This window comes from Crocodylus siamensis, chromosome 11 (genome assembly GCF_052110815.1).
Source record: "Crocodylus siamensis isolate JL-2025a chromosome 11, ASM5211081v1, whole genome shotgun sequence".
Taxonomy (NCBI): domain Eukaryota; kingdom Metazoa; phylum Chordata; order Crocodylia; family Crocodylidae; genus Crocodylus; species Crocodylus siamensis.
In genome coordinates, this window is record NC_143405.1 from 40,354,251 (window position 1) to 40,381,873 (window position 27,623).

The 27,623-nt window shown below is 41.2% G+C and overlaps 1 protein-coding gene across 3 annotated transcripts in view; it reads right to left on the reverse strand.

Annotated features, from left to right (window-relative positions):
- Positions 1–27,623, reverse strand: part of FAM120A (family with sequence similarity 120 member A) — a 76,915-nt gene that overhangs the window by 18,273 nt on the left and 31,019 nt on the right. For 2 of the 3 annotated variants that reach the window (XM_090021075.1, XM_090021074.1), the window contains exons 6-12: positions 25,890–25,987; positions 25,305–25,588; positions 22,764–22,851; positions 18,972–19,196; positions 12,120–12,294; positions 1,945–2,194; positions 564–678 (exon numbers count right to left, since the gene is read on the reverse strand). In XM_090021075.1, coding sequence (XP_089877201.1) covers positions 564–678; positions 1,945–2,194; positions 12,120–12,294; positions 18,972–19,196; positions 22,764–22,851; positions 25,305–25,588; positions 25,890–25,987 — 1,235 coding nt within the window. Of the gene's footprint in view, positions 1–563; positions 679–1,944; positions 2,195–12,119; positions 12,295–18,971; positions 19,197–22,763; positions 22,852–25,304; positions 25,589–25,885; positions 25,988–27,623 lie in introns of all 3 variants that reach the window. The other variant, XM_090021076.1, reaches the window with a different exon arrangement.

Sequence of the window (27,623 nt, forward strand, 5' to 3'; positions counted from 1 at the left end):
TTATCTAACAACTATATTTATTTCATATAGTGTAATTGCATCTAAAAAAGATGAGCATTTTAACTAAATTCCTTTGTAATGGTGTAAATTAATATTTATATAAAACTATCAGTGCCGATAAAAATGTTTCCTGACCCTCTTTATGTTAATGGGTATGAAATTGTCTCTGTATTTTGTCCACATGAAACAACTGTTACAAGATTCTACTGACACTTAAAATCTATTTACTCCGAGTTAACCAAGATCAGCATTTCAGTGCAGTCTCAAAAAATTCTATATGGAAACAGGTTTATTTTAAAGCTTCCAAAGGGCCACTATAAAAATAGAAATAAGAAAACCTCACAATGCACATTTTACTTATGTAAATGTAAACAATATAACTGAGCATTAACCTCTGACTAATGAAAATGTTGGCATTTTACATATGAATTATATCATTGCAGGGAACTGTACATACTTAACGTTGTTAGAGAAAAGGTAAAATTTTTGCATGACTTACGTTAACGTAATAGATGTCCTGGGGTTAGATATGTTTAATGAAAGAAGTTAGCGTTAAGAATTACCTTAAGTTCTTGTAGCTGGTCAGGTTCATAGAGCTTTGGAGACAATGCTTGAGCAAGGAAAGCATCAAGTTCCTGGCGACGAAGTATACGAACCCCTGGCCACTGCACCATGTACCTAAACAAAAGCAAAGAATCTCTGTTCATTTTACTAATAAGCTAAAGGAAATGGCATTATTATTATTATTCAACAGACTAGTTACCAAATAGCACCAAAGCTTTTCTTAAAAAAAAAAAAAAAACACACAAAAAAAAAAACCCTGAAAAAGTAGCTCAAATTTTTTAAAAGATTTTTAAGTGTACTGCCAATTTTTTATTTTGGTAAGGCCGATAAATAAATGAAAAATTATCTGCTATAGTTGGTCCTATTTCAAATATTTGAATCACGGCATAAAATGTGTCTTTTGTCGAAATTAATTACTTAAGGAAAAGTAGAAAAATAATTTTAATGACATTTATTAAATTGCATCTTCTAAGCTAGACACTAACAGGAAAAATATTCATTAGTTGATGCATTGTCCAAACAAAACACCCTGCATGTAAACTCATTCAACAGCATGCATCATTAAACTACTACACCCCCTTTACACAAGGCAAGAACCGGCCATAAGAACACTCTAAGACTGGAATGAATTCTAATCCATACAAAAGTTACAATGGTGTGGTGCTAACCTTTCATCAATATGAGTTTGAGATGAACATGCTCCTCCAAAGTCACAAGGGGTTTTTATGGAAGTAAAAATTCCAACCATGTGCTAATCAAACTCCTTTGCTTCACATTTGTCTACATATCTATATCCACACCCCCTTCCCCGCCATGTCAACCCCCACCTCCCCTCACAAAGGCATGTATGTATTTTTTTTTAATGTGGGAACAACGATATTCCTATAAGTCTAATTTATGCATATCAGCTTTACTTATAATTTAGCCTTTAAAAAGCAAGAGCTATTAAAACAAAATACAAAGCAAATTCCCATGCTCACAAGTCACTAAGCAACCGTCTTCTGCACCCTTTTCGTTTTGGAATTTGAAGATTCAAACTCTTTTTCCTTCTGGTTAGAGACTTTAGGTATTACAAGTCTGAGCCCATTCAAATGGAAAGCAGCAATGACAAAAAAACCAACAAAACAGGCGTTTTTTCCTTCTTTCATCTCTATGGAATTGAGCAAGAAACTGAAGAGTAGCCATGATGGTTTTCAGAATCACAGAAATGAGGAAGACTTAAACAAACCTTGTAAATATGACTTTTTTTTTTTTTTTTTGAAGTCATAGTGTGATGCAGAAATAAAACGAAATGCTGGATAAATATTATACTCTATATTGAAACACACATTTGTTTCACGCTATTTTCATCTGGAATAAAGTGAGTGAAGGAACACTCACCTTAGTACACAACAGAGCACCATAAGATGAGTGGGCACATTAGTTGGATTGAGCATTGCTGGTGTATCTGATCTCATACAGGCCAAAAATGCCCTCATTCTTCGGTTCTTGTCTTCTACTGCTTTTCCCAGCCACAGCTTCTTCAGATTGGGACAGGTCCATTCTCTGAATGCAAGTGCTTCCACCAGTTCAGGGGTTTGTGGAGATTTTCCTTTGTAAGCAGCCCATTCTTTTATTATCACTGGTGAAACTAAAGAAAAAGGGAGGAAAAAAGAATTCTGAGGTAAAACAATCTGTGCAATTTTAACTCTGCATGCACATGCAGATTAAAAGTGTATATCTATATCAAGGCTATATTTTAACCTAAAGGGTATGGTTTAAAGGTTGCACTGACATTTGCTAATTTGCATGATTACTAACCACTGTGCAAAGTCCCAAAGGATGATCTTTCACCTGTATTCTCTTCAGTACATATTTTAATATGGAAGAGTATGTAACTACAATAGTACAACTGGAGTGTTAATGTCAGTCTATTTTAAATCAAACTACTATATTTTGGACATCAGCAGTATGTGATGATAGGGGAAGCAGTCCTAGTTTGGACTACAATTCCCAGAAACCCACGGGACTGGGAACAGAAGAGGAAGATGCAGAAAAGCAGATGAGGGAGTTAGGGGAGTGTGGAGCTGGGACTGATGGCATATCTGCCACTCAGCTGTCAGCAGTCCTACAGTAGTTACATTTGTCACAGTGGGCAGTTAAGCTGCACTATAATAATAGTATGCTGTCATTAATAAATTGTCTTCCTCCCACAGCCTTAATTTCCTACAATCCTGAAAATTTTAATTTGTAAAAAACTAATTCTGCTAAGCCTAAATCTCTTAGTTTTTCTTCAAATTGGGATTTACAATTTTGAGCAAGAATGTGTGTGGGGGGGAAACAAAAAAACAAACAAAAAAAACCAGATTTTTTTCCTATACCTACATTTTCTGCCATATCACCATCATACTTTTCTATTCTGTACTATAACAACTTTAATGCAGAAGGGTACTTTTACTCAGTTCCATTATGCACTATCATCCTACCTTTAAGCAGTCAAAATGAGCTCTCAATCTTTGAGATGCCAACTGCCAAGTCCCAGAAAATAACTAGGTTTCTACTAGAAAAGATAACTTTCTGTAGAAAGCTCTCAGGTGGGGTGACTGTGCCTAGAGGTAGCAGCAATTCATCTATCAGCAAGGATGGCAGGTAAGTGGCTCATATGCGAGAGCAAGGTTTGGTTTTCTTTTGGGAAACAAATTCCCTAACCAGTGATTTGTACTGCATGATTCATGATCAGTACAAATAATTCTGAAACATGCTTAATATACTACCCTAACTAACCTAATAGCAAGACACAGAAGAGTTTTTCAAATTAAAAAAAAAATGCCTGAAGTGCAAGATGTTGCTAAGAAGCTGGTACGTATAGAAACCAACTTGTAATGAGACATGTTTCTTCACTGGATTCAAAAAGTCTTCAATTAGTCTTCCTTACATGTCTAGAGAAGGCCAAGACAACTGATTTCTCTCCCAAAAACTTATTTTTCTCCTCTGGTGTCAAGGATTTCCTTGGCATCCATGAACAGACAATGAATCCTAATGTAGGAAGGAGTATGAACACCTTTCTTGGCAGAGCAGATATATGAGAACCAGCATGACAGGAAACAAACTGAGGACAGCACATGCCCTTTATTCTGGTTTGCACAATTTAACTCTCAAGCTGCAAATATGTCAAACAATATTATATCAAGACAAAAGGTAAAATTCTCTTTGGAATATCTGCCACTAGGGCTGTCTGTGAGAAGCTTCGGTTCATGATTCAATTTGGCAGAGATTCGGTCCAATTCGGTGACTAAATCTCTGAATCCGAGGATCCTTCACCTTTATATGTTTTTTCTACATACCTCTAGGTACCAGGTGGCTCATGAATGCTGCGATGCTGGGCCGGATGGAGCATCTCCCAGGAGTGCAGGGGCGGGGGCAGGGGGGAGTCCCTGATGTGCTTGGCAGCAGACCCAGAAGTGGACCAGAAGCACTTCTGGTCCACTTCCAGGTCCACCAGGAAGTGCAGTTGGGGTGGAGGGGGGGGGAGGGGTGGCAGGGTGCCCCCCCCAGCTTGGTGACTGGTGCCTCCTGGGTCTGGGGGGGCACCCACAGCCGATTGCCGAGCCAGGGGCCTCCTTGTGTGCTCCTGGAAGTACTTCCAGTCCACTTCCAGGTCTGCCGCCAAGCACATGGAGGGCCCCCCCTGCACTCCTGTGGGACGCTCCATCCACCCAGAATCACAGCGTTCCCAAGCCATGCTGCTACCTTGAGGTATGTAGAAAAAAAGCTTTTAAAGCTGTGTCTGTGTCCCAAATCGCTTATTCTCTGAATCAGCATCAAATCTTCAGATCTGTATTAACCCGAATCAAATTAGGGACAGCGATCTGAATCAATGAATCAAATCACTGTCCCTGATTTGGGCTGAATCCAAACCCGAATTGAATAGGGCCCGCTTTGCACACCCTTATCTGCCATAGAAACAAAGCTGAAAAGAATGCCCGTTTAAATTTACAGTTATGAGGATTCTTCACAATTCTGTTGGCAGTGTGGATCACATAGCAGATATGCATGTGCCCCACACACACAAACTCAGAGCTGTAATAATGGCAGTGTCTGTCATAAATACCTGTGCCATCTCATGCTTGCATACAACTGTGTAAAATGGTTAAAATGGTAATTGCACCACCCCCCTCCACCCGGCTGGAGCCACACCACCCACCTGCTGCTGCTGTGGACACAGGCAGAGAGGAAACGTGGCTCCAGCCCAAAATGCCATCTAGCTGTCTACATGCCAAACCTGCCTGTCAGTGGCCACTCCCCCCCGCCCCCCGGTATCCGGAGAGCCGCAGTGCTTTTTTATTTAGGTGTGTCGTGAGGGGAAAAAAAAAGCTGCTCGAAGGTGCCCCAAAGGATTCTTTTGCCCAGGGCCCCAACATCCCTAACCACTATCATCAGTTTAACAGTGATTTTAGTATTGTTCTCCCAAATGTCGCATTGATTTAGTTGCTAAGTCCAGGGCATATATACTTAGCAGTACAGGCATACCTTGTTTTATTGCGCTTTGCTTTATTGCGCTTCGCAGATATTGCATTTTTTACAAATTGAAGGTTTGTGGCAACCCTGCGTCGAGCAAGTCTATCGGTGCCATTTTTCCATCGGTTAGCATTTTTTAGCAATAAAGTATTTTTAATTAAGGTATATACATTGGTTTTTTTAGACATAATGCTATTGCACACTTAATAGACTACAGTATAGTATAAACATAAGTTTTATATGCACTGGGAAACCAAAAAATTTGTGTGACTCCCTTTATTGCAGTGGTCTGGAACCGAACCCGCAATATCACCAAGGTATGCCTGTATTAAAGCCTTCAATGCATTTCTCAAACACTTGGCTTTATCATAGTTACTGGTATCTGGACTAATGCTAGACATGGTTTTCCTCAATTGCTTAGGAACAACGTTCAGCTGTCCTTTTTCCAAGACTTCATTTTAGGCATGTCTGCACTGCAGACCCCTGCTGTCAATGACCTAGCATGAGTACTGAAAGCTGCTACGTTGCATACTGAGATCCATAGTGCCACAGTTAGACTGCTTCCAAAGTCAGGCTAGCTTCAGTTCAGGTAATTCTGCACTACATGGCAGAGCAGTGATTCTGAAAATGTCCAAGTTATGTCTGACTATACACACTCTGTTTATGTTCTCTCCATGTGGTGGCAGGTGACTGCTTTAGTGCTTGAGGTGCAAGTACTGGGACAGCTAGAACAGGCTCCAAAGTCAATGTTGGGGACTCTCAAAGCGTTGATCCTATCCTGTTCCAAAGTTCTAGCCAGAAAGTTAAGCACCACTGGTTTAGATGGTCAGTGGCATCCACTGTCAGCATCCTTTGTCTTCCTTCCATTGTCTAATTTCAGTATATGAATGCACTCAAGGGAACCATGAGAAAGCAGTTCACTAGCCCCCAAAGTAACCTGTATGAACTATAGATGTGGCTTAACCTAAGAATCCCTGAAGCCACATATCCCAAAATAAAAGGACTTATACAGAGAGCAACTATCTGCTGTATGGTCCTCCCAGAAGCAAGAGGCATTAGCTGCAGCCACCACTGTCAGGGAGCAGCCCACTGCACAAAGGACATTTTTGTGCACACTCATTTATGTGCAGTATATGCCATATGCATAAATGTGCATATCGAACACTGTATTTACTATTGTATGAGAATATACAGCTGGCTAGGAATTGCTACAAACTATGCTCTAAAACCTCAACGTTAGACTAACCTTTAGGTTTGTGGAGGAAAACTTAAAAATGTCACCCAATATATTTCAGAGTCAGGAGTAACTGCTCAAATGTGCTCTTCTTGGTTAAGTGACTTTAAAGGATTATGAGAATAATCATAATAAATAAATTACATTAGATCTCCCTAGGCCTGGTCAATCTGGATGCAACACAGGAAGGACCCCCACAAGCAGTGAATAGTGATCAGATGCCTATGATGACATTAGATGTATCAACTGCTTTCAGTATCAGCGAGCATTAAGTGCATTGACTTGCATTAAGTTAAACACAGGTTATGAACACTGTGACTTGTATGGCTTGGCTCTTTCCTGGCCAAGGTCCCAGAATGCTGTACTTGAAAGTGCTCAACTCCTAAGAGAATATTCTTATGTGTAATATTTTTTTATGTTCACGCAAGCCTAGGACTTACAATATTACTTGCTTTCCAACCATCTGACCTCAGTGTTTTAGTGGGCACTGCAATGAGGAAATCTGTCTCTAGCACAAAACTTTTGAAGAAATAATGGTTGAGGTATGATTTATAATTTACTCCTATCTACCTCATTTTAATAGTAAATAATCTCTGGCCAAACTCACTTCAGATATTTAAAGGAAGACAACTTAAATACTTATGTGTAATTACACTTGAACTGGCAAGATCTGGTGGGACCGGAAGATCTTGCCACTGACCGAAGACAAATGAGGTTCAGAACCAAATCTGTGAAGCACTAAACTTCAAATGATGTCTAAATAAAGGAGAAACATCTTTGTAAGAGATTATTCTAACTTCAGAATAAACAGGAAATAGTATCATCATCTTGGTAAATTAAATGTAAGCGAGAATTAGTCCACCTGGAAATTCTATATGCACAAATTAGGAGGTAATTACCAAAAGGAAAATAGCTGCATATTATTTTTCATCATAACTTTGTTTTGCCTTCAAAGGCTCTCTCTCCTGTCAAAATAGGTCCTTCTGACTATAATACCACAATAAATTAATAATTAACTGCAAATTTAGAGATATCCTACAAATCTCAGCCATCTGTATAAAAAGAAGACACTGTCAACTGAAAGCACACACATCTGTCTGAAAAAAATCTTCCATGTCCTTTCCATTACTGTAATTGAAAGCTCTTACAGGTGAAAAAACCACATTATTTTCCAGTTTTCAACCAGCTGGCCCAATTTCAAAATGTTCCTGTTTGGGTTTTTTACACTATAAGAGACCATGTGCAAGAGCGCACACATACTTAAAAGCACGCATAACTGTTACACAATAAAATTAATCAGCAAGATTCAGAGACAAATATACTTAACTTTTTTTTCTTTTTGGAACCAGAATAAAGTCCAAGTGCACAGTCCCAGATGACAAATTGTTTGTCTATAAGGAAATCTGGCAAGCGGAGCTTCATGTTTTCTGTACTGCCATATTGGTTGCATTCTGGCAATTATCTCTCTCATAAATTGTTTTAGTGCTTTCAAATTTAGCAAAACATTATGTCAAATACCGAAAATATAGTATATTTTTTAGATGTTAAACAAAGTAAAAGGATAAGATTAGGGGTGTACCAATAAAGATTTTGTGGCCGATACCGATAGCCGGTTACTAACCAGTCATGTCAAAGAACAGATATTAAAAAGCGATGCTAAATTTTCAGGTGCCTATTTTAAGCAGAAAGAAACATGCATGGGTGGAAGGTGCAGAAATGTCAATGCCAATGACAGCAACTGGAAATATGGTTACACCTCCACCACAATAGAATCTGCAGTAACCTCTATATAAGTCCTACCAACAATACAAAAGTTAATTTCGTTCGCAATGTTCATATTGGTGCCAGTCTCAGACACTTACTAGATGTTCAGGCTTGGCATCAAAAGAAAAGTGTGCTTCTTTCATGTTGAGCAGAAGACAGGGTTAATGTCTGCTACTAAGTGAGCATGCTTAGTGCCTTAAACTCTGGAAATCAATGATCTGAGCCTCTCCACATGGGAAGAAACTGCTAAGAATTATGCTTATCTTGGTGGTCAGAATTCCTGCCCTTGGTGAGAGGGCAGCCCTGATCTTCAACAGCAGACACTTTCCTGACACTGAAGAGATGTTGTCAGTATTGACACTAAAATTGTGTGTGCTGACAAGCAAAATGCCTTCCCCAGGCTTAGCTGTGGTCTTGGAAATCTAGTCTCTCTCTTCAGGGTTTGTCATGCCACAATACACCATTTCAGGGGTTACAACAGCAGATGAGACCCCCTGTGCTTTCATGTTCTTATTGGGAATGAGTGAAAAAGCAGAATATCACATAACTTTCCCTGAAGCAAAACAGAGAATAGGTGGGCTGGTCAGCAAATGGAATTAGAAAGGAAACCTGAAGGCTTTAACGTTCTCATTTTGCCATGAAGAGAGGTGCCCAATACAAAATTAAAAGAAGGGTAAGATTGGATTAAAATTGAATAAAAATAGATTTCCATAATTATACAAAAGAAGTAGATTTTGCTGCCATGGGCAGTAGCATGGTACTGAGCTCATTCTGCTCTTACTGTCCTCGGGTACACTGTATGAGAACACACATGACACAAGCACAACCCAATCATTACCATTATTCAAAAGATTAGTCTCATGTGGTAGGACGGGGTGGGCAAAATATCGCCCAGACTGGATCAGGCACACCAAGCCATTCTATCTGGCCTACAGGGCACCTAAAAAGTTTAGAAAATATTTATCTGCTCTTGGCTGCCTGTCAGAGATGACAGGAGCCAGGGCCAGTAGGACCCAGGGGAAGCTGGCAGGATCCAGGAACCCTACCACCCCCAACCCCCTCCTACCCCCACCAGAAGCCTCTGCCTGCCACAGCTTTCACTGCTTCCCTGCACGCTTGCTCCTGCACCACGTGGCCATGGGCAACACCACCAGGCTACAGGAGCACAGGGCTGCACCAGTACCCTGGGGCCAGGAGTGGGAGGGAGGAAGTATGTGAGTGTGGCACAGCATGCATGTGAGCCTACAGGGCAGTCCCACAAGCACACCCCACCATACACACACCTACATCCCCTCACACTGCCATACACGGAGATCTCCACACCCCCAGCCACCCTTCCCCCCACAAACACCGTACCTACCCACACCCCACATAACCACACTCCTGCCTATCCACCCCTCCACAAACTCCCCACACAAACCTACACCTACCCACCATGCCCCCCACAGTATACAAGAGTAAGACTTCATTTTAAGCTACTGTGCATCACCTCTGTACACTACAAAAACACATGTAAATCAGCACAAAAATATTTTTGACACCAAATTACTGAACATTGCATATGTTTGATTTTTAGAAAATAATTTGGTATTTTTCTAGCTCTGAGATGGCAAAACCCCTTGCTAAAAGGGGTATTTCTGGGGGCAAGGGGAGGGACTTCTGGTGGCAAAGATCAAGGGTTAGGGGGTGGGATTTCTGGTCTCAAGATGGCAACCAGGGGGAGGGGCACCTGTCAAGGGGCAAGGCTACCCATGCAGCCCTCAACAGCTTGCCAAAACTTGCTAAGTGGCCCTCTGCCTGAAATATTTGCCCTCTGCCTAAAATATGAATTTTAGAGTGTGTGAAAACGATACAGTGGGATCCATACAGGCACTTGAGTCAAAAACACTACGTGGGTTTGTTGGGTGTGTTAATTGCATTAAACAGAATTTTTTGACCTTGTCAACATCATATTTAAAAATACCATCATTTAAAAAGCATGGCAGTCAGTCAGAAGTTTCATTATTCTACAGTTTGTACATTATGACAATAATGAACGGTAAATGCTTCATGTCAGATTTCACAACTGAGACTCCTCACATACTCGTGAACTCCTAAATATACCTACAATTTCTATGTGTACTTGACTATACAAAACTTAATTGAAAGAAAGCATATTTTGACAGTTCAACTTTGTGTAACATGTCAGAATTAAGGGTGGTAGAAGAAAAATGGCATTTTTTTTTAAACACATCAACAGTCATTAATTGAATTTATGAACTCTAATAGTAATGATTATTTCATAAAAGTTGCCTTAGCTCTTCATTTGTATGCTTTTTAATAATTCATTTTTTAAACAGTGAATGTTCTAAATTTCTAGGACATCTTAAACAGGTTAACAATCTCTGGTCACCAATTTTTAACTCACCCCTTTCTTCTCTCTTCTCCTAAACAACCCTCTCACAATATACACTGCTTATCTTTATTCACCGTCTTGTGCCATGCAACTGCTACCGGGACAGAGGAACCTTACCCTTTAAGTTCCAATATAATATACTGAACCTAGCACATCAGGATTTAAAATGACTCTAGCTCAAAATTGCCTAATGTTCTTATCAATATCCTAAGCATTTTGAAATATGGTATATTCTTTTATCTACACTTTGGCTTTATGACTAGCAGGTCTTTGGTGCAGGGACCACAAATCCATATAATTTCTTACTGATATTACAGTAGTGTCCAAGGCAAAGCTGCAAACAAGACTTCTCTTGACCATAAGGTTCTTTCCTTAATTACAACTACTTTTAGTATGTGCTGTTTGTTAATTCACCTAATACAGTAATAGTTCCAACCACAATTGGGGAACTGGAGTGTTACTGTCATAAACTTAATATGCACAACTTTATTGCATTAGAATTCCTCACATTTTTTTTTAAAGATAGAGAAATGATTATATGACTTGAAGAATCTTATATTTTATGCTGGTAGAAGCAAAAAGGTTATGGTTTATAGCTGAGTTAATAAAAACATTGAAAATATTACACTTAAAGTCAATTTGAATTTACCTCTCCAGAGTTGGAGCAGAAAGGTAGCGCAATTTAAGTGAAGAAAAGGATGGAACTAAGTGGCTCAAAAACAATTCTATGGAGCAACTTGCTTAATACCAAATGCTCTATTTTTCTCTAATATTCTTTAGGTTAATTTTTGATCAGTTGTCTATAAAGCAAGCTAACCAACAACAGAACATCTGGCACATGCTAACTGTGTGCTGCCCTACAATTACCCTGTGGTAAGCAAAAGCTAAACTAGAACAATTTAGCTCAACTTCATTTGGACAAAGCTGCCCCAGCTTAGCTTTCACTTGCTTTTAGCAGTTTCACAGCAAATCCCCACCCTCTAAAAGTTAAATGTGATAGTCTGTCCATATTTGAATTCTACCCCTTGTAGAATTCAACCATTTTTTATTGTGTGTTTCACATTAAGAAAACCAATCCTCATAAAATGACCCTAGGGTGCCAGGAGCTGGAATTTTTTGGAATGAAATGAATCACTGGTAGCCACAGACACAAAAATGTGAATACTTGATTAATGACAGGACTGGTATTCATTTTTCTTGATTTTATTAAAACACAGACCCTGAAGCACATTCACTCAAAAGAAAGTTTCTTTTGCTAGCTCTATCCCTGAATCAGTATACCTGATCAAGGTAGTATAATCAGAACTAAGTTTTCACAGATTCACATTTGAAAAATAAAAGAACATACCTGTCTATTTAATCAGTATTTATCACACTACAGTTTTTGGATGAGTACAGGGAAAAAATACAGGAAATGTGAGAGAGGGATCTCTTACCCTTTAAGTTCTAACATGGACTGAACCTAGCACATCAGGATTTAAAAAAACAACACTCAAAAAAACCTGAGAAGTCTAAAATCTGCCACTTGCGTCTTACCAAACATTAACATTTTGTTATATTTTCATTAATGAAATAATAATTAATCTTACTTTCAGTTATATTAAAATATGTACATAGGATTATGGATGTCTAAAGAAAATAAAGAATGGATCATATAGTACATACATTCTGGTGGAAGTCTGTTCTTTCTAAAAGCAAGTCTTTCAGTTTTCTTTCTGCTTTCTGCCAAACTAAACAGGACTCCGTAAACATACTGACGAACTGGCCTATAAAGCAGAGCAGCAGGAGGCAGGTCTTTGTTGGCTTCATCTTCTATAGAAACAGCAATTTTGATTTCACCCTTTGCATGGAAGCAAGCAGAATATTGTACATTTTTATTCTGAATGAAAAACACACATGGCAAGTATCCTTACAAAATCCTGCTTTAAACATATTTTGATTATATAATAATTTAATCAACATTCATGATTATACTTGAAGAACAAATGCTAAGAACTGATGACAAATTTTAAGGGGAATGTTTCCAAAAGCGCTCAAGTGATATCAGAGCATACATTTGATGGAATTTATCATCCTGAATACATTAAGGACTTCTGAATTTGTTATTACTATTATCATTATCCAAAATCTAAAATAAGTCATGCACTTCAGTCACTGAGCTGCCAGTATTATAAATGTAATTTGAAAACAACTATGAAACAGTAATAATGCACAGAATAATAGTAATAAAGTACGAAATTAGCAAAAGTAAGAGTTATGTGTTTTATAAGTAAAGAAGCAATTAAGAATACAATAAGTGTGTTCTTTCCTTGGGAAAACAAAGTAAAAAAACTGGTAAAAAATATTAGCCAATAATAAGCAAAAGCTCAATACAAGGGGGAAAAAAGTCAAATCCTCTGATATTTTGAAAGTCAATACAAATTATTTTGTAACAATTATTTGAACTTACAATGTGCTATAAGATGTATCAAAATAGATTTAACACGTTGCATAGTTTGTTCTAAAGTTAAAGTAATTTTAGGCATACAACATAAAATGCTGTATAAAATTAAATTTTCACTGCACATACATAATTATTCTAAAATACAAAGTTGTTTATGTTTTGGTTCATTAAGGAAAGATTGATACAGTTTATTCCAACAGTACTTTGTGTTGACAAAAATAATTTCTTGTGAGGAAAAGGTAGGATGGTCTTTTTCTATTGAATCCTGGGCTGAGCGCCAAGATCTTCTGACTTCCAAATCCGAATTGGTCCTAACAACAAAGTTTTTGTACTATCACTTAACCTATCTAAAATAGTCCAAATTTAAGGTGCACAATTTTTCTATCACATGAGATGATTTAATATTAACATATGCTCAGTACCCTGAAAATGGAGTGTGTTATATTGATGCTGTTAAAAAAAGAAGAAAGAGTTATTCTGCCCAGTTACAGATGCTCCACCATGAATGTCTGGAAAATGCAGTCTGTCATCTAAATCTGCAACATTGTTCAATTATAGCATCTTCATCCTAGCCAGGTATCATCTTTCTTGCAACAGTGTGTGGCTGGTATTCAAAAATGCTTTTGTGATTTGACAAAGTTGGAGTCCAACTAAAAAAAAAAAAAAAGGCTTCCAATCAAGTTGTTCAAGGTTCTGCACACGTGCTGAACAAAAGCTCTGCCCAAACACATTGAACGAGATGCAGATTTTTAGACAAATAACTTTAGACACCCATGTGCTGGAGAAGCTAAATATAACACACAGTAACTCCCAGAATCCAAAGACTGCAGCACTGGTGTCATCAGGAAGGCTTTCACAGCCCGCTCTTTGGCGAGAGAGGCAGCGAGCTGCTGGGAAGAGATGGCCTCCACCTCTCCCCACTGGGGAGGAGGCTCTTCTCAGCCAGACTGGCTGACCTACTCCACCAGGCTTTAAACGAAGCCTATTGGGGGACGGGGGGACTACTGCCACTGCTGGGCCGCTGAGCAACCCTTGCACAGCCAGCAAGCCAAGGCACTTAAGGGAGCCCACCCCTGCCCCAGACCTGGTACAATCTGTGGGCAAGGCAAGAGCCCCCAACGGGACACTTACCTGCCTGTACACAAACGCCAGGAGCTTGGGGAGATAAGCAGGAGGAACTCGTCCTCCTGCTTAACACAAATAATTATGATGTCACAGGGATAACGGAGACCTGCTGGGATTCCACCCATGACTGGACCATGGGTATTGATGGCTATACCCTGTACAGGTGGGATTGAGTAGATAAAAGGAGTGGAGGTGTAGCTCTCTATGTTAAGGAAAGCTACGTGTCCCTGCAAGCTGATGTTGGTGACCAGGGTGGACGACTAGAGACCCTTTGGGTTACAATCGGTGGGAAACACGGCACAGGGGGCACAACGGTGGGAGTCTACTACAGACCTCCCACCCAAAGTCAAGAGTTTGACCAGGAGTTTGCCCAGGAACTGTCTGAGGCCGCATGCTTCAGGACCATGGTTGTCACGGGTGACTTCAGTTACCCAGACATCTCGTGGGAGGATCACTCAGCAAAATCTGAGCAGTCGCAAAGCTTCCTATCATGCGCGGATGACCTCTACCTGACTGAAGAAGTCTACGGGCCAACGAGAGGTAAAGCGCTGCTCAACCTGGTACTGGCTACTGGGGATGACCTAATCGGTGACCTAGTGATCGATGGGAAGCTGAACACGAGCTGATCACCTTCACCATCCACCATAAAGCTGGCAAGTCAGTCAGCAACACTGAAGTCCTTGACTTCAGAAAAGCTGACTTCGATAAGCTCGGGAGGCTTGTCAGTGAGGCCCTAAGGGAGCACAACCCCAGGGAGAGGGGAGTTCAGGAGGAGTGGTTGCTCCTCGAGGGAGAGATCCTCAATGCACAAGCCAATTTTATTCCATCTCGGAGGAAAGGCAGCAAGGTCACAGCAGCCCCCCTGGCCCTCCAGGGATCTAGCAGACCTCCTGAGGCTAAAAAGAAAAGGCCTACAAAGGATGGAGGATGGGATTCACCTCCAGGGAGGAATACTCTGCACTGGTCCAGTCCTGCAGGGAGCAAACCAGGAAAGCCAAGGCTGCAACTCAACTCCAATTGGCTTTGAGCATCAAGGACAATAAAAAGTCCTTTTTCAGATATGTGGGGAGCCGGAGGAAAAGCAAAGGCAACATTGGACCCCTGCTGAACCAGATGGGACAACTGATGCCCAGGAAAAAGCCAACCTATTAAATGGGTACTTTGCGTCAGTCTTTCATCAGTCCCATGGGACACCCATGCCCGTTACGGGACAGGGAGGTCCAGGTGAGGGAGATCCCCTGCCCTCCATTACTGCTGACCTCATGAAGGAACACCTTGAGAGGCTGGATACCTTCAAGTCAGCCGGCCCTGACAATCTACACCCCAGGGTACTCAAGGAGTCCCTGGCGAGCATCATAGCCCAGCCTCTGGCACGGATCTTGGAAAACTCCTGGAGATCTGGTATAGTGCCCAAAGACTGGAAGAAGGCCAATGTGTTGCCTATCTTCAAGAAAGGGAGGAAAGTAGAGTCAGGAAACTATAGGCCCATCAGCCTGACTTCTATCCCGGGGAAGATCTTAGAAAAGTTTATTAAAGTGGACACCCTTAATGGAGTGGCCGACGCCAATATCCTGAGGGCTAGCCAGCACAGGTTTGTCGTGGGTAGGTTTTGTTTGACCGATCTCATTTCCTTCTACGACCGGGTGACCCATCACCTGGACGGGGGATGGGGAAGAGGAGATTGATGTCATATCTTGACTTCAAAAAGGCCTTCGATCTGGTATCCCATGATCACCTCTTGGTGAAAGTGGGTCCATCATGATCTGCTGGCTGGGAAACTGGCTCTGTGGTCGGACCCAGAGGGTAGTAACTGACGGAAGTTAATCATCATGGTGCCCTGTCACCAGTGGGGTCCCCCAAGACGCTGTCCTTGGACCCATATTGTTCAACATATGATTTAGGCTAGATATCAGGAGGTGCTACTTCACTGTCAGGGTGGCTAGGATCTGGAACCAACTTCCAAGCGAAGTGGTGCTGGCTCCTACCCTGGGGGTCTTTAAGAGAAGGCTAGATGTACACCTTGCTGGGGTCATTTGACCCCAGTACTCTTTCCTGCCATGGCAGGGGGTCAGACTAGATAATCTACTCAGGTCCCTTCTGACCCTAGAAACTATGAAGCATCTTCATTAATGAAGTGGACACTGGAGTCAGGAGCAGACTGGCCAATTACACCAAACTTTGGGGCAAAGGATCCACACCAGAAGACAGGAGGGTGATCCAGGCTGACCTGGACAGGCTCAGCAAATGGGTGGACGAGAACCTGATGGTGTTTAACACCGAAAAATGAAGGGTTCTCCACCTTGGGAGGAAAAACCTGCAGCATCCTTATGGGCTCAGCAGTGCTACGCTGGCTAGCACTACCGAAAAAAGAGACTTGGGGGTCATCATTGACCACAAGGTAAACATAAGCCTGCAATGCAATGCTGCAGCTAGTAAAGCAACCAAAACGCTGGCTTGCATCCATAGATGCTCAAGCAAATCCCGGGACGTCATTCTCCCCTTGTACTTGGCCTTGGTGAGGCCACAGCTGGAGTACCGCGTCCAGTTTTGGGACCCACAATTCAAAAGGGATGTGGAGAAGCTTGAGAGTCCAGAGAAGAGCCACACGCATGATCAGAGGTCAGGAAAACAGACCTTACAACGATAGGCTGAGAGCCATGCAGCTCTTTAGCCTGGAAAAGCGCAGGCTCAGGGGTGATCTGATGGCCACCTGTAAGTTTATCAGGGGTGACCACCAGTATCTGAGGGAACGATTGTTCACCAGAGTGCCCCAAGGGATGATGAGGTCGAACGGTTATAAACTACTGCAAGACAATTTCAGGCTGGACATAAGGAAGAATTTCTTTACTGTCTGAGCCTCCAAGGTCTGGAGTAGCTTGTCATCGGTGGTGGTTCAAGCACCTACATTGAACACCTTCAAGAGTAAAGTGGATGCTTATCTTGCTGGGATCCTATGACCCCAGCTGACTTCCTGCCCTTTGGGCGGGGGGCTGGACTCGATCTTCCAAGGTCCCTTCCAGCCCTAATATGTTTATGAAATCTATGAAACAGAAAAAAATTACTTTTTTTCTTCTCATGAAGGATGCATCCATTCCTCTTTAAAATAAAAAGAAGACTTATTTTCATTTCAGTGTCACTGTTATAGAAGCAGGAGAAAGGAGCTATGGTTGAGATAAAGGGCCTTGGCAGATGTTACTTTTGTAGAGTTACAAACTTTGTGGCACTAAAAAGCTTAAAGTGCTATGGACAGGCACTCATGCAGACCCCTCTCAGCTGAAGCATGATAAAAACTGCCTTAACGGCATGCTCTCCAACTAGGCAGCTATTCTTTAGCTCCTGTTCAGGACTTAGTCTCTCGCTTAGGACTAAATCAGCAATGGTAATTATAGTCTGAAACACAAAAACAATTTATTAAACAACAAACGCAAGTTAAAAGATTGAAGTGAATAGATCCCATTCTGCCTATGCTTGGAACCAGCAAGCGTAGAGGGACAGGTTCAAAAATATAAGACTGTAGAAATGTATATCAGAAACAGCAGAAGAAAATACAAGCGGTTTTGGAACCGAAACAGTGGCAAAAGGGGTTTCTGCCATTCAAAGTCATGGAAGAACTTATGGCACCCAAGAAGAGGGCAAGGTTTCTTATAGCCTAGAAGGGGATGAATTACTCTCCCTCCACTTCTCTATTTAACGGAGTAGCAAAGGTATTTTTAAAATTTAACGCTGGAATTAGGAGCAGGAACATGACTTTGCAGCATACAACTGCTCTGTTTGCCACTACGTCACAAACAACAAATAAGTATATTAGTTTGCTGTTTCCACTAAAATGATCATTTAAACTGTCAGACTTCAGTGTTTACCCCCCCACATAAAAAAGTCAGTTGACAGCTCTCCAAGTTACTGTTTCAGGCTGCCAGCAGATTCAAACTGGCAACACCATATTAGTTACACTATCTATGTTTTCAAGTTTTGTTTTTTCCCCTCCCATTCCAAACAAGTGGTCTTCAGGCCTTTAACATGCTGGCTATCAAGCCACCCAGGACTGGGTGTCCTTTAAACTGCCAGCATGTGAACCCCACTGTATTGGCACTTTAAAGGGCACTCAGATTGCTCAGCACCAGCTTTCCAGTGACAGGCTGCTTGGGTGGCCAGGGGAACCCAGGTTTCCCCAACGAGGCAGCCACTGTCCCAGCAGCCCTATCTGCATTACTAGAGAGTGGCAACAAGAACAGCACAGCTGCAAGTCTCTCTGATGTCATACTGAAAGCTGGGAGGGATGCAGTTGTGCTCTCCATCCCTCCCTTCTACCATTGGAATGGAGTGGAGGGAAAGGAGAGTTGTTAGACCTGGCTACATATTAAATTTGTCCCAGCACAACAAAGCAGTTGCTCGAACTAGCAACTTTTTTTGTTGCGAATCCATCATTTTCTTTCTTGGGACAAATCACTTTAATGCCTGGCATGTACCATTTGTTGTAGGAAATCTGCATATATCCGACAACAAGTGTAACACCTGGCGTGCAGACAGAAGTGTAGCTTCCAGCTGTAACTCAGAATGACTTCTGCAAAGTGTTCTTAGTTTGGTTACCCCAAACCAACAAGTTCACTGTTGGTCCCAGAAGGGAGGGAAACGTAGCTGGGGGTTGGGAGCCTGCAGCCAGGTTCTCACAGCAATGGCTAGGGCTGTCTGCAAGTGGTCCCTGTTTTCAGAAAGGGGGGGAGGGAAGGCAGCAGAGAGACTATATGCTGTGAAATATGGTAATTTTGCAAGCAATGCAATTTTAATACCATGGGCCAGATAATTACGTTTCATTTGTTTAAAAAATACTTTTAGAAACACTAGTGAGGGATCAGCACTCCTGACAAAAGCATATGCCCATCTCCCTTATGAAAATGCCTGGTCAGTGATTCAGAATTAGTATTTCACAGTACATGATTTTAGTACCGTACCTTAGTTAGGACATGAAAGATGTAGGGATACATTAATCCCTTTTTATGCCTATGTTCAGCCACTCTTAATACTTCAGGTGCTACAGGAGGTAATGGTGGAGTGGTAATATCCATGTGATTCCTGGTGGGCATCGACAACAGACATGGTATTTGTGGGCTGCCAGCTTGATTCCCTTTGACATCAGCTGCCTGACTTCCTGAAGAAGCAGTAGAGGAACCTTCTGCCTGTAATTAAATGTACAAAATAAATGTTTTTTTGTTTGTTTTTTTTACTGAGTGTGCAGAAAAGTACACCTGTACATTAACAGAACAGAGGCAGATTTTCTACCTCTACCCTGTAACAAAGACACTAACCCTTTTTTTTGATTTTATATACATATGAAGATCCAGAATTAAATTGCTCAAAAGGTAGCTGAACAAGCTGCACACACGAAACTATCAGTAAGTGATAACTGTGATGATAAACAAAGGAATACCAAGAATGGAGTCTTGCTGTCCTGCTGGTGGAGAACAAGCAAGAGGCAGAGCAAGCCAGCACAGATTGGGAGCTGCAGGTCCAGGCTAGGAACAGGCAATGAGGGCCATGCCTGCATTGGGCAGCTCCCACAGTCTGTTCTGTGCCTATCCCACTCCGGCAAAGCACACACCTACTGCCCCAGCTTCCTAAGTAGTTTCCAGCAGACAGCCCCTGCATCCAACCTGCAGGAAGGAAAAGGGGGTTTGCTTGGGGTCTTGCAGCAAGCATCTCCATTCTTGATTTGTTTGTGTGAGAGACTGCTGCTCCCATACTGAGAGAGAAAAGCTGCTCTGCTGGTAAGGAAATAGAATTTCACTCTCTCAGAAGTGTGTAGCAAACCGTGGTTCCTAGCCTGTAGTCAGACCATTCCATCATGTGACTGAGGGTATGACCCAGAAATGGTTTTTTTTTTTCTGACTTCCTGTGTTCACCTAACTTTGACTGTAGTATTGCCTTAAAAGTAGCTTTTCAGCTTTATTTCCATGGTCTTAATTTAAAAAAAGATCTAAAGAAAACTATGGTGGGGTACCTTGAGCCTAAAAAGTTTGAGAACCACTGGTTTATCTGAGAACACTTAATGAATGGACAGTTTCACAGTTCTCTGCATTATGCACGTTCTTTAAAAATGTAAGAAGCTCAAACAAACTGAAGAGGTAGCAAGGAATAACAGTACACTGAGAAAGGCAAAAAACAGGTGGGACAAAGCACATTAGCATTGCTCCTTGTAGGCAGATCTGTAAGATCCTTCTAAATATCAAGAGCAACCAAATTCACAAAAGACAAGACATTTTCTTTCAAAAAACAGGTATACTAATCAAAACGATTATCTACCAACACCTTCAAGCATACCCAGATTTTTAAAGAGTTAGATTAAAGAGGAATGTTTAGAAAAACAGAAAAAACGCATGTACTTTAAACAAACAGGTGTCAGTTATAAAATATTTTCTTAAGTGCACCAGCCGCAACTTAATCACATTTATTTATTTTTGTTAAGGTTTCAATTTCAAAGCTATTTATTTTAAGGATTCCTATTCACAGTTCTATGTGCCCTAACAATTTAAGATGCCAACAAGTGCTACAGATGGTTTACAACTGGGCTGTACAACTTCTAAGCAGCCAGGGGCCAAAAACCCCATAGGCTGTACCAATAGGGTACAGACAGCTTCAGAGTGAGCCAGGTCTGGGCCTCCCAGGCCACATTCCATAGGGATGCCTCCCATCCTCCCCACCAGGGGTGTCCCCCACCAGCGTATTCCCATCTGCCCCAGGCTCACCCTCGGCTCCCTCCACCCTGCCATGCTGCACTGCCCCATGCCCTGAGGTGTGGGCAAGCAGCAAAAAACAGAGGAGGGAGGGAGAGCCCAGAAATTCTGGATGCTATTGAAGCTGCAGTGATAAGGGGAAAAGTGGCAAAGCAGGAAGCCAGGAGCCACAACTTAGCTCGTCACTGGCCCCTTAGACACCAGCTGGACAAGCTGGTTTACAAAAGCATTCTTCTGCTACTGACAGGGAAACAAACTAATTACAGAAGAATACTATTCCAAGGCTCTCGTGGAATGCCACATCCAGATCCTTTCATTGTACCCAGCACAATGGCATCTAAGTGCCTACACTGAGGGACCAATAACACCACCACAATTAAGAATATTTATTTTTAGGATATATTTTTATTACAGTTATATATAAAGGCCCAACTCTTCTGAACAAACATACAGAGAGACAGCTGCTGCCCAAAGAGCTTGCATCTAAATGAATGAGACAAAGAATAAAAGAACATCAAGGTTGGCTCACTTTGCGTTAAAGTCAAATGTTAAACTAACTGCTCTCCCCCTAAAACGCATATGACACCACATTTGGAAATGGAATTCTATTAAAAAACCATGGGCAATTCACCAAAAACTTCAGAGACAATGAAGTTCAGAAATTTCCTTTCACCTTTGAAAAAGCCCTTCTAAATTATTGGTTGCCTTTTTATGAAGGAACCTCATATCTGTGAACATCAAACCTCATTTTTCCTATCACACTAAGCAAATGCAATAGACCTCCACTACTGTAAAGGAAGCTGAAAAAGCACATAGACATTTATAAAGAATGTTAGCTAAATAAAAACTTCATTTAAAAATGTATATATGCATTACAAACACCTATCCATTTAATTATTTACACAATTTTTCTAGAAGTAGCATAATCTACAAACCATCCAGTGTGCATATTGCAAATGATGTATGCCAGAATCAGATGGCTATTGCATGGGGGGCGGGACGGGAGTAGATTGCAAGGGTAAATACAGATAAGGTGAGGTTCTGGCAGTTATCAGGCTGATGCCACAGTCAGAGCTAAAAGTATTTTACTGGGATTTGAGGGATTTATTTATTTATTTTTGAGGGGGGAAAAACCATATTTTCATAGACACTTTGATTAAGTTTTCTTTAGACTGATTTTTCTGTGGTTTTGTTTCAAAGAACCAATTAAAGGTTCATCTTTTATTTCTGACATGTATATTCTTAAAATTGGAAGTACATAATTTGAGCACTCACTGAAATAAGGTCGAAACTTGGCATATCTGCCATGATGTCAGTTTGACAAGGGGTAGGAACTGAACTTGCAACCAGGTTTCCACATCTTCCCCCCCACCCGCCCAAATGGCTGCCACAATCCCAGACTTTGCAGGCCAGATAAAACTGCTTGATGGGACAGATCTAGTCCACATGTCGTAGTTTGCTGACCCCTGGCCATGAGTGAGTACCTAATACCACATCTTGAAGCAGCCATACTAGAACTGCTTTTAAGAAGGTTATGGGACTTAAAAAGCAGGCTATAAATATACTAAGTTTAGGCCATTCATATTTTTATTAAAATCCAAAACAAGACATTACTACATAAACTGTGCAACAATATCCAAAGAAGGGCATGGCAAGCTAGGGGTGTAATATAACTTTAGGCTTGCTTCTAGTACATTGTTATATTGAATAGCTTTCATTACAATATATTTTGGCATCTTATTGTACATTTTAAGGTTAGACAGGCATCTGGCTGGGGTCATCTGACCCCAGCACTGTTTCCTGCCAAGGCAGGAAATAGATGATCTGTTGAGGTCCCTTCTGACCTTAGCATCTATGACATTTACTCTTAAAAACCCTCCACAACACAAGTACTTTTAAAAGTTTAAGGTGAAGTCTCTTTTTTAAAGTAATTCTCAAATTTAACTCATGAGCTAATAGAAAGCCATGAAATAAAACAAAAATATGTGCAGGTTCAAAATACAAAAGAATTACCTTTGTTTGGTCTCCTAGATCTCCACGTGTTTGATTTTCTGACTGGGGTCCTGTTTTCTCCCAGCCTATTTTGTTCCCACTGACATGACTGAATGAATACACAAAGAAAAGGATAGAAGTTAGTGTAAAGTACAAGATACAATTCATTAGCATTATTAACAGGTGTCATGTGTTTTGTTTTATTAGCAAATGAGCACTCTAATTTCAAGAGCCACCATAAATTAGAAATGCCAATATGCAGAAGAGCCTAGAGGGGCATTCTAATATTGCTCAATTTGTTCACTTAAATTATATCAATATTTGGATTATAATTTAAAATATTTTCTGGGATCCTTTTAAAATGACCAAATAATGTTAACATTGAAAAAAACTTCAACAATTTTCAATGCCTGTCAATCTACTAAGAAATTTCCCCAGTAAAGAGTTCAGACTTCTAAATTATTCAAGTATTAAATTACATTTGTCTGGACTCCTATTTTTTAAGTCAGAGCTTGTCTGAAAGAGTTTACTGTCAAAGATAAAAACTGCAACAGTAGGCTGTTTTTCCCTGATACTTTTATAAACTTGGAAACTTTCATTGTGAAAATAGGTCATTAAACAAAACAAAAATAACGTGATCCATTTAAGATAAAACAAAATTAGATTGTTATCCATAAACTGGGGATGCTCACAGATATACATTTATGATTGTATACAAAGTGACAGGGACCTGGCACTTCTTTTTAATTAACTGATTAAAAGCCTTCCTGGACTTCTGGAAGGCTTTTGACACAGTCTCTCACCCCGTTCTCATTAAGAAACTGGGGGGCTGTGGTGTAGACACCCACACAGTCAAATGGGTCGCCAACTGGCTGGAGGGCCGCACCCAGAGGGTGGTAGTGGATGGGTCCTTCTCAACATGGAAGGACGTGGGCAGTGGGGTTCCGCAGGGCTCGGTCCTCGGGCAACATCTTCATCAGCGATTTGGATGAGGGGGTAAAAAGCACCCTGTTCAAATTTGCTGATGACACTAAGATGTGGGGGGACGTGGGTACATTGGAAGGATGCAACAGGCTACAATCAGACCTCGACAGGTTACAAGGCTGGGCAGACGAGAATAGGATGGGTTTCAACACAGACAAGGGCAAGGTGATGCACCTCGGGAGGAACAACCGGCACCATACCTACAGGTTAGGGAACTCCCCTCTTGTCAGCACAGAGGCGGAAAGGGACCTGAGGGTCATCATTGACTCCAAGATGAACATGGGCTGACAGTGTAGAGAGGCAGTCAGGAAGGCCAACTGCACCTTGGCATGCATCCACAGATGCATTTCGAGCAGGTCCAAGGAGGTGATCCTCCCCCTCTATGCGGCACTGGTCAGGCCGCAGCTGGAGTACTGCGTCCAGTTCTGGGCGCCACACTTCAAGAGAGATGTCGACAGCATGGAGAGGGTCCAGAGGAAGGCCACTCGCATGATCGGGGGGCAGCAGGGCAGGCCCTACGAGGAGAGGCTAAGGGACCTGAACCTGTTCAGCCTCCAAAAGAGAAGGCTGAGGGGGGATCTTGTGGCCTGTTATAAACTAGTCGGGGGGGGATCAGCAGGCATTGGGGGAGTCACTGTTCCCCTGAGCACCGCCAGGAGTGACCAGGAATAACGGTCACAAGCTGGCAGAGGGTAGGTTTAGGTTAGATATCAGGAGGCGCTACTTCACGGTCAGGGCAGCTAGGGTCTGGAACCAACTTCCAAGAGAAGTGGTGCAGGCTCCTACCCTGGGGGTGTTTAAGAGGAGGTTAGATGCACATCTTGCTGGGGTTGTTTGACCCCAGTATTCTTTCCTGCCATGGCAGGGGGGTCGGACTAGATGATCTGCTCAGGTCCCTTCCGACTCTAGAAACTATGAAATTAGTAAACTAAGCAAGGTGACAGGAATGTGCAGTAAAGCACCAGGGCCACTTAGGAGATCAGAATGAAGTAATCATATCAAAGGTTACATGACCACCTTGCCAAAACAGACAAAATGGAGCTTAAGTTTGAACTACCCCTGCACTCCCAAGCCAGGGCACACTAGTAAGGCAAAACAAAGAAGCATTCAGTGCTATTCTGGGATGTACCTGGTTTTGTGGATATGAGCCCTCATTTACCAAGTTTGTTAATCATCTCATAAACAGCAGAATTCATTGCGAAATTTGTTTTCCAAAAGTTACAGAAGTGCAAAAAAATACAAGTGGAATCTTACACTTGCAGCTATTAGAACTAAAGCATTTTGTGCAAAGGCATTTTTTTAACATATAGTTCAAAACGAGATTGTTATAAAATATTCATCGAGTCTGGGATCTTTTCTTCTTAAAGTAAACAGAAAGAGAGTGTGAAAAAAAAATGTTTCTTTAGCAAGACAGCTGGAGTGCACATAGATATGTTGATAATTACAGCAAGCCAAAAAAAATATGTGAAGTCCTATTTACTGTTAGCAACCTGACGCTTTTTCTGCATTTGGAGAAAAAATCATGCTTATAAATGAACAGAACAAACAACTGTGTAGGATAACTCAAACATTACTTACTTCACTGCACCTCCATTGCCTTCATCATTGTCGGAGGAAGATGATGTAGAAGAGGCAGGAAAGTAGGTTGAATCCACATGATTGGGGCTCCCACTCTGAGCAGGATTTATTGGAGAGGATCGTTCATACAATGGAGTATGTTTTCCTTCATGAGGAATGTTACTGTAGTTGTTCTGCTCAGAAAGACTTTTTCCACCTGTTTCCAAGGTGATGGTTGGCTCAGAGAGACTATATGGGTATGGACCCTGACCTTGGGCACCACCCTGACTGGACATCTGCTGGGCCTAAAATAAAGTGATGTTTTCTTAACCAAAAGTAACAAAAAGGATACTGTTACTGTATGAAGTGTGCTATTTACCTATTTTTTTTAATGTACAGAATTAAGTTGTTGGTTTCTAAACCATTCGTAAGAAATGCTTTCCTTGGCGTTTAGAGTCTTTACAGTAAGTAACAAGACAAGTTCTGTCAGTCAACGTTGGTTGTGAAAAATAAGTTGAGATTTACATCCTTACCGAAGATTTTTTGTGCATCTAGTAACTTATACATGAAAAGCAAAAAAAAAATAAAAATAAAAAATATACTTGCCACAGGTTTTGCTTGTAGTGAGGTCTGTGGAATGTTAAGCATCTGAGAAGGAACATACGGTGGCACTATACCAGGCATTCCAAACTGATTTGGTCTGGCTGTTTTATTAGTAAGGAAGAGAGAAAAATGGGGAAATCATTATACAGAAAATACATGAAATTATGTGAAAATAGCTATTATGTCTTAGTCTTTTTATTTTACATACTAATCTTCAACATGCTGCATATAACTGTCATAAAAATGTAAGTATTGGCATTGTGCCAAACCATAGGTCCATCTTGTCCAGCATCCTGTGTCCAGGGGCAGAGTTTATGATCAGCGGCAGTGTCCAGTTTGGGTTTTAAGTAACCTTCAGTTAAAAAGGGGTGTGTGCACGTGTACACACACACCCCTTCTTAACTGGAGATTACTTAAAACCCAAAACTGGACACGGCCACTGATCACGAACTCTGCCCCTGGTTTTGCTGTTGTTTCTTGTTTTGTTTTGCCCTTATTATTTATTTGTTCTTTTTCTACTGGTGTTTATTTTCTATCATGTCTTCCATATTCCAACTGTATTATTTTTGTCTTCTACAATACATATACTTCCCTCTTCTGTAGTTTACTGCTATTTTTCTTTTTTCCAGCTACTGCCTGCTTTTTCTATGTCTCTGGGCCCCACTACACATTACATTTATGAAACAATTAATGCGTTTCATATGGGAGTAGGAACCAATGGGCAGGGAGCTTCTTCACAGAAGTCATGGACATGTCAGACTGAATGCAAATGTACTCCCGTGGAGCATAAAGAAAATTGTGGAAGGCCAACAAAATAAGAGGTAAGAGTGAAGTTAGGAGTGGGGAGGCCGTTGGCTTGCGGGCTCAGAATCAGAAAAGATTTTACAAATAGGAATTCCCAACGGTCGGTATTCCTCTGGTGTCAGGAAACTGCTACAAAGCACACTACTAAAATGAAGACATCATCCAGTACACTGACTGATCCACGGAAATGAAAACCTGAAACCCTAATAAAATGAAAATGCAAGTTTCTGTTTGCTCAATCAATGTCTGTGCTATGAATCCAGAAGCTCCAAACGTATTGATGACCTATGAGAAAGTCAACATAATTCCACAGGTTAGAATTATTTTTAAATTTTTTTTAATACAATCTCTGCAGTTTCTCTCATATATAGCTCATCTCAAGGCAGTGAGTGAGTGACCAACCTAGATTAAGGTGGATTGTGAAACTTTAGTAATTATTATATATCCCATAATTACAAACAATTTTGAATTTTCTCTCACAGCACTGCTAAAAGCTCTCATTTAAGAGTGGGTCCCCCCCATGCAGAGGATAGTATATAAGAAAAACTTGTAGGAGAGAAGGCAGAAAAGACTCTACCCAACCTGACAATCTCAGGGACTCTCAGAAAGAAGTGAGCTAGGGGAGGATCTGTCTCAGGAGTCTTTTTCAAAAATCTGTTACTCCTAAAACCTTAGAAGCTAAGGTTAAAAGGATATTCCTTTGCTAAGCATGAACCTTTGTTTTCCTGCCGTGTTGTCTCAGAAGCAGTTAAATACATAAAACCCAAGTGCTCCCAGCCTGCATGGACGTAGTAGACTGTGGAAGGTCACAGACACTTGCTGCAGGTCTGCTAGCTATTGAGCATGGTCATTTGTCTGGAGAAGTGGTGTCAAACAAGATCTGACCCCAGGAGCATAACCAAGTGTGTCAGAACTAGAAACTGACCATAGACC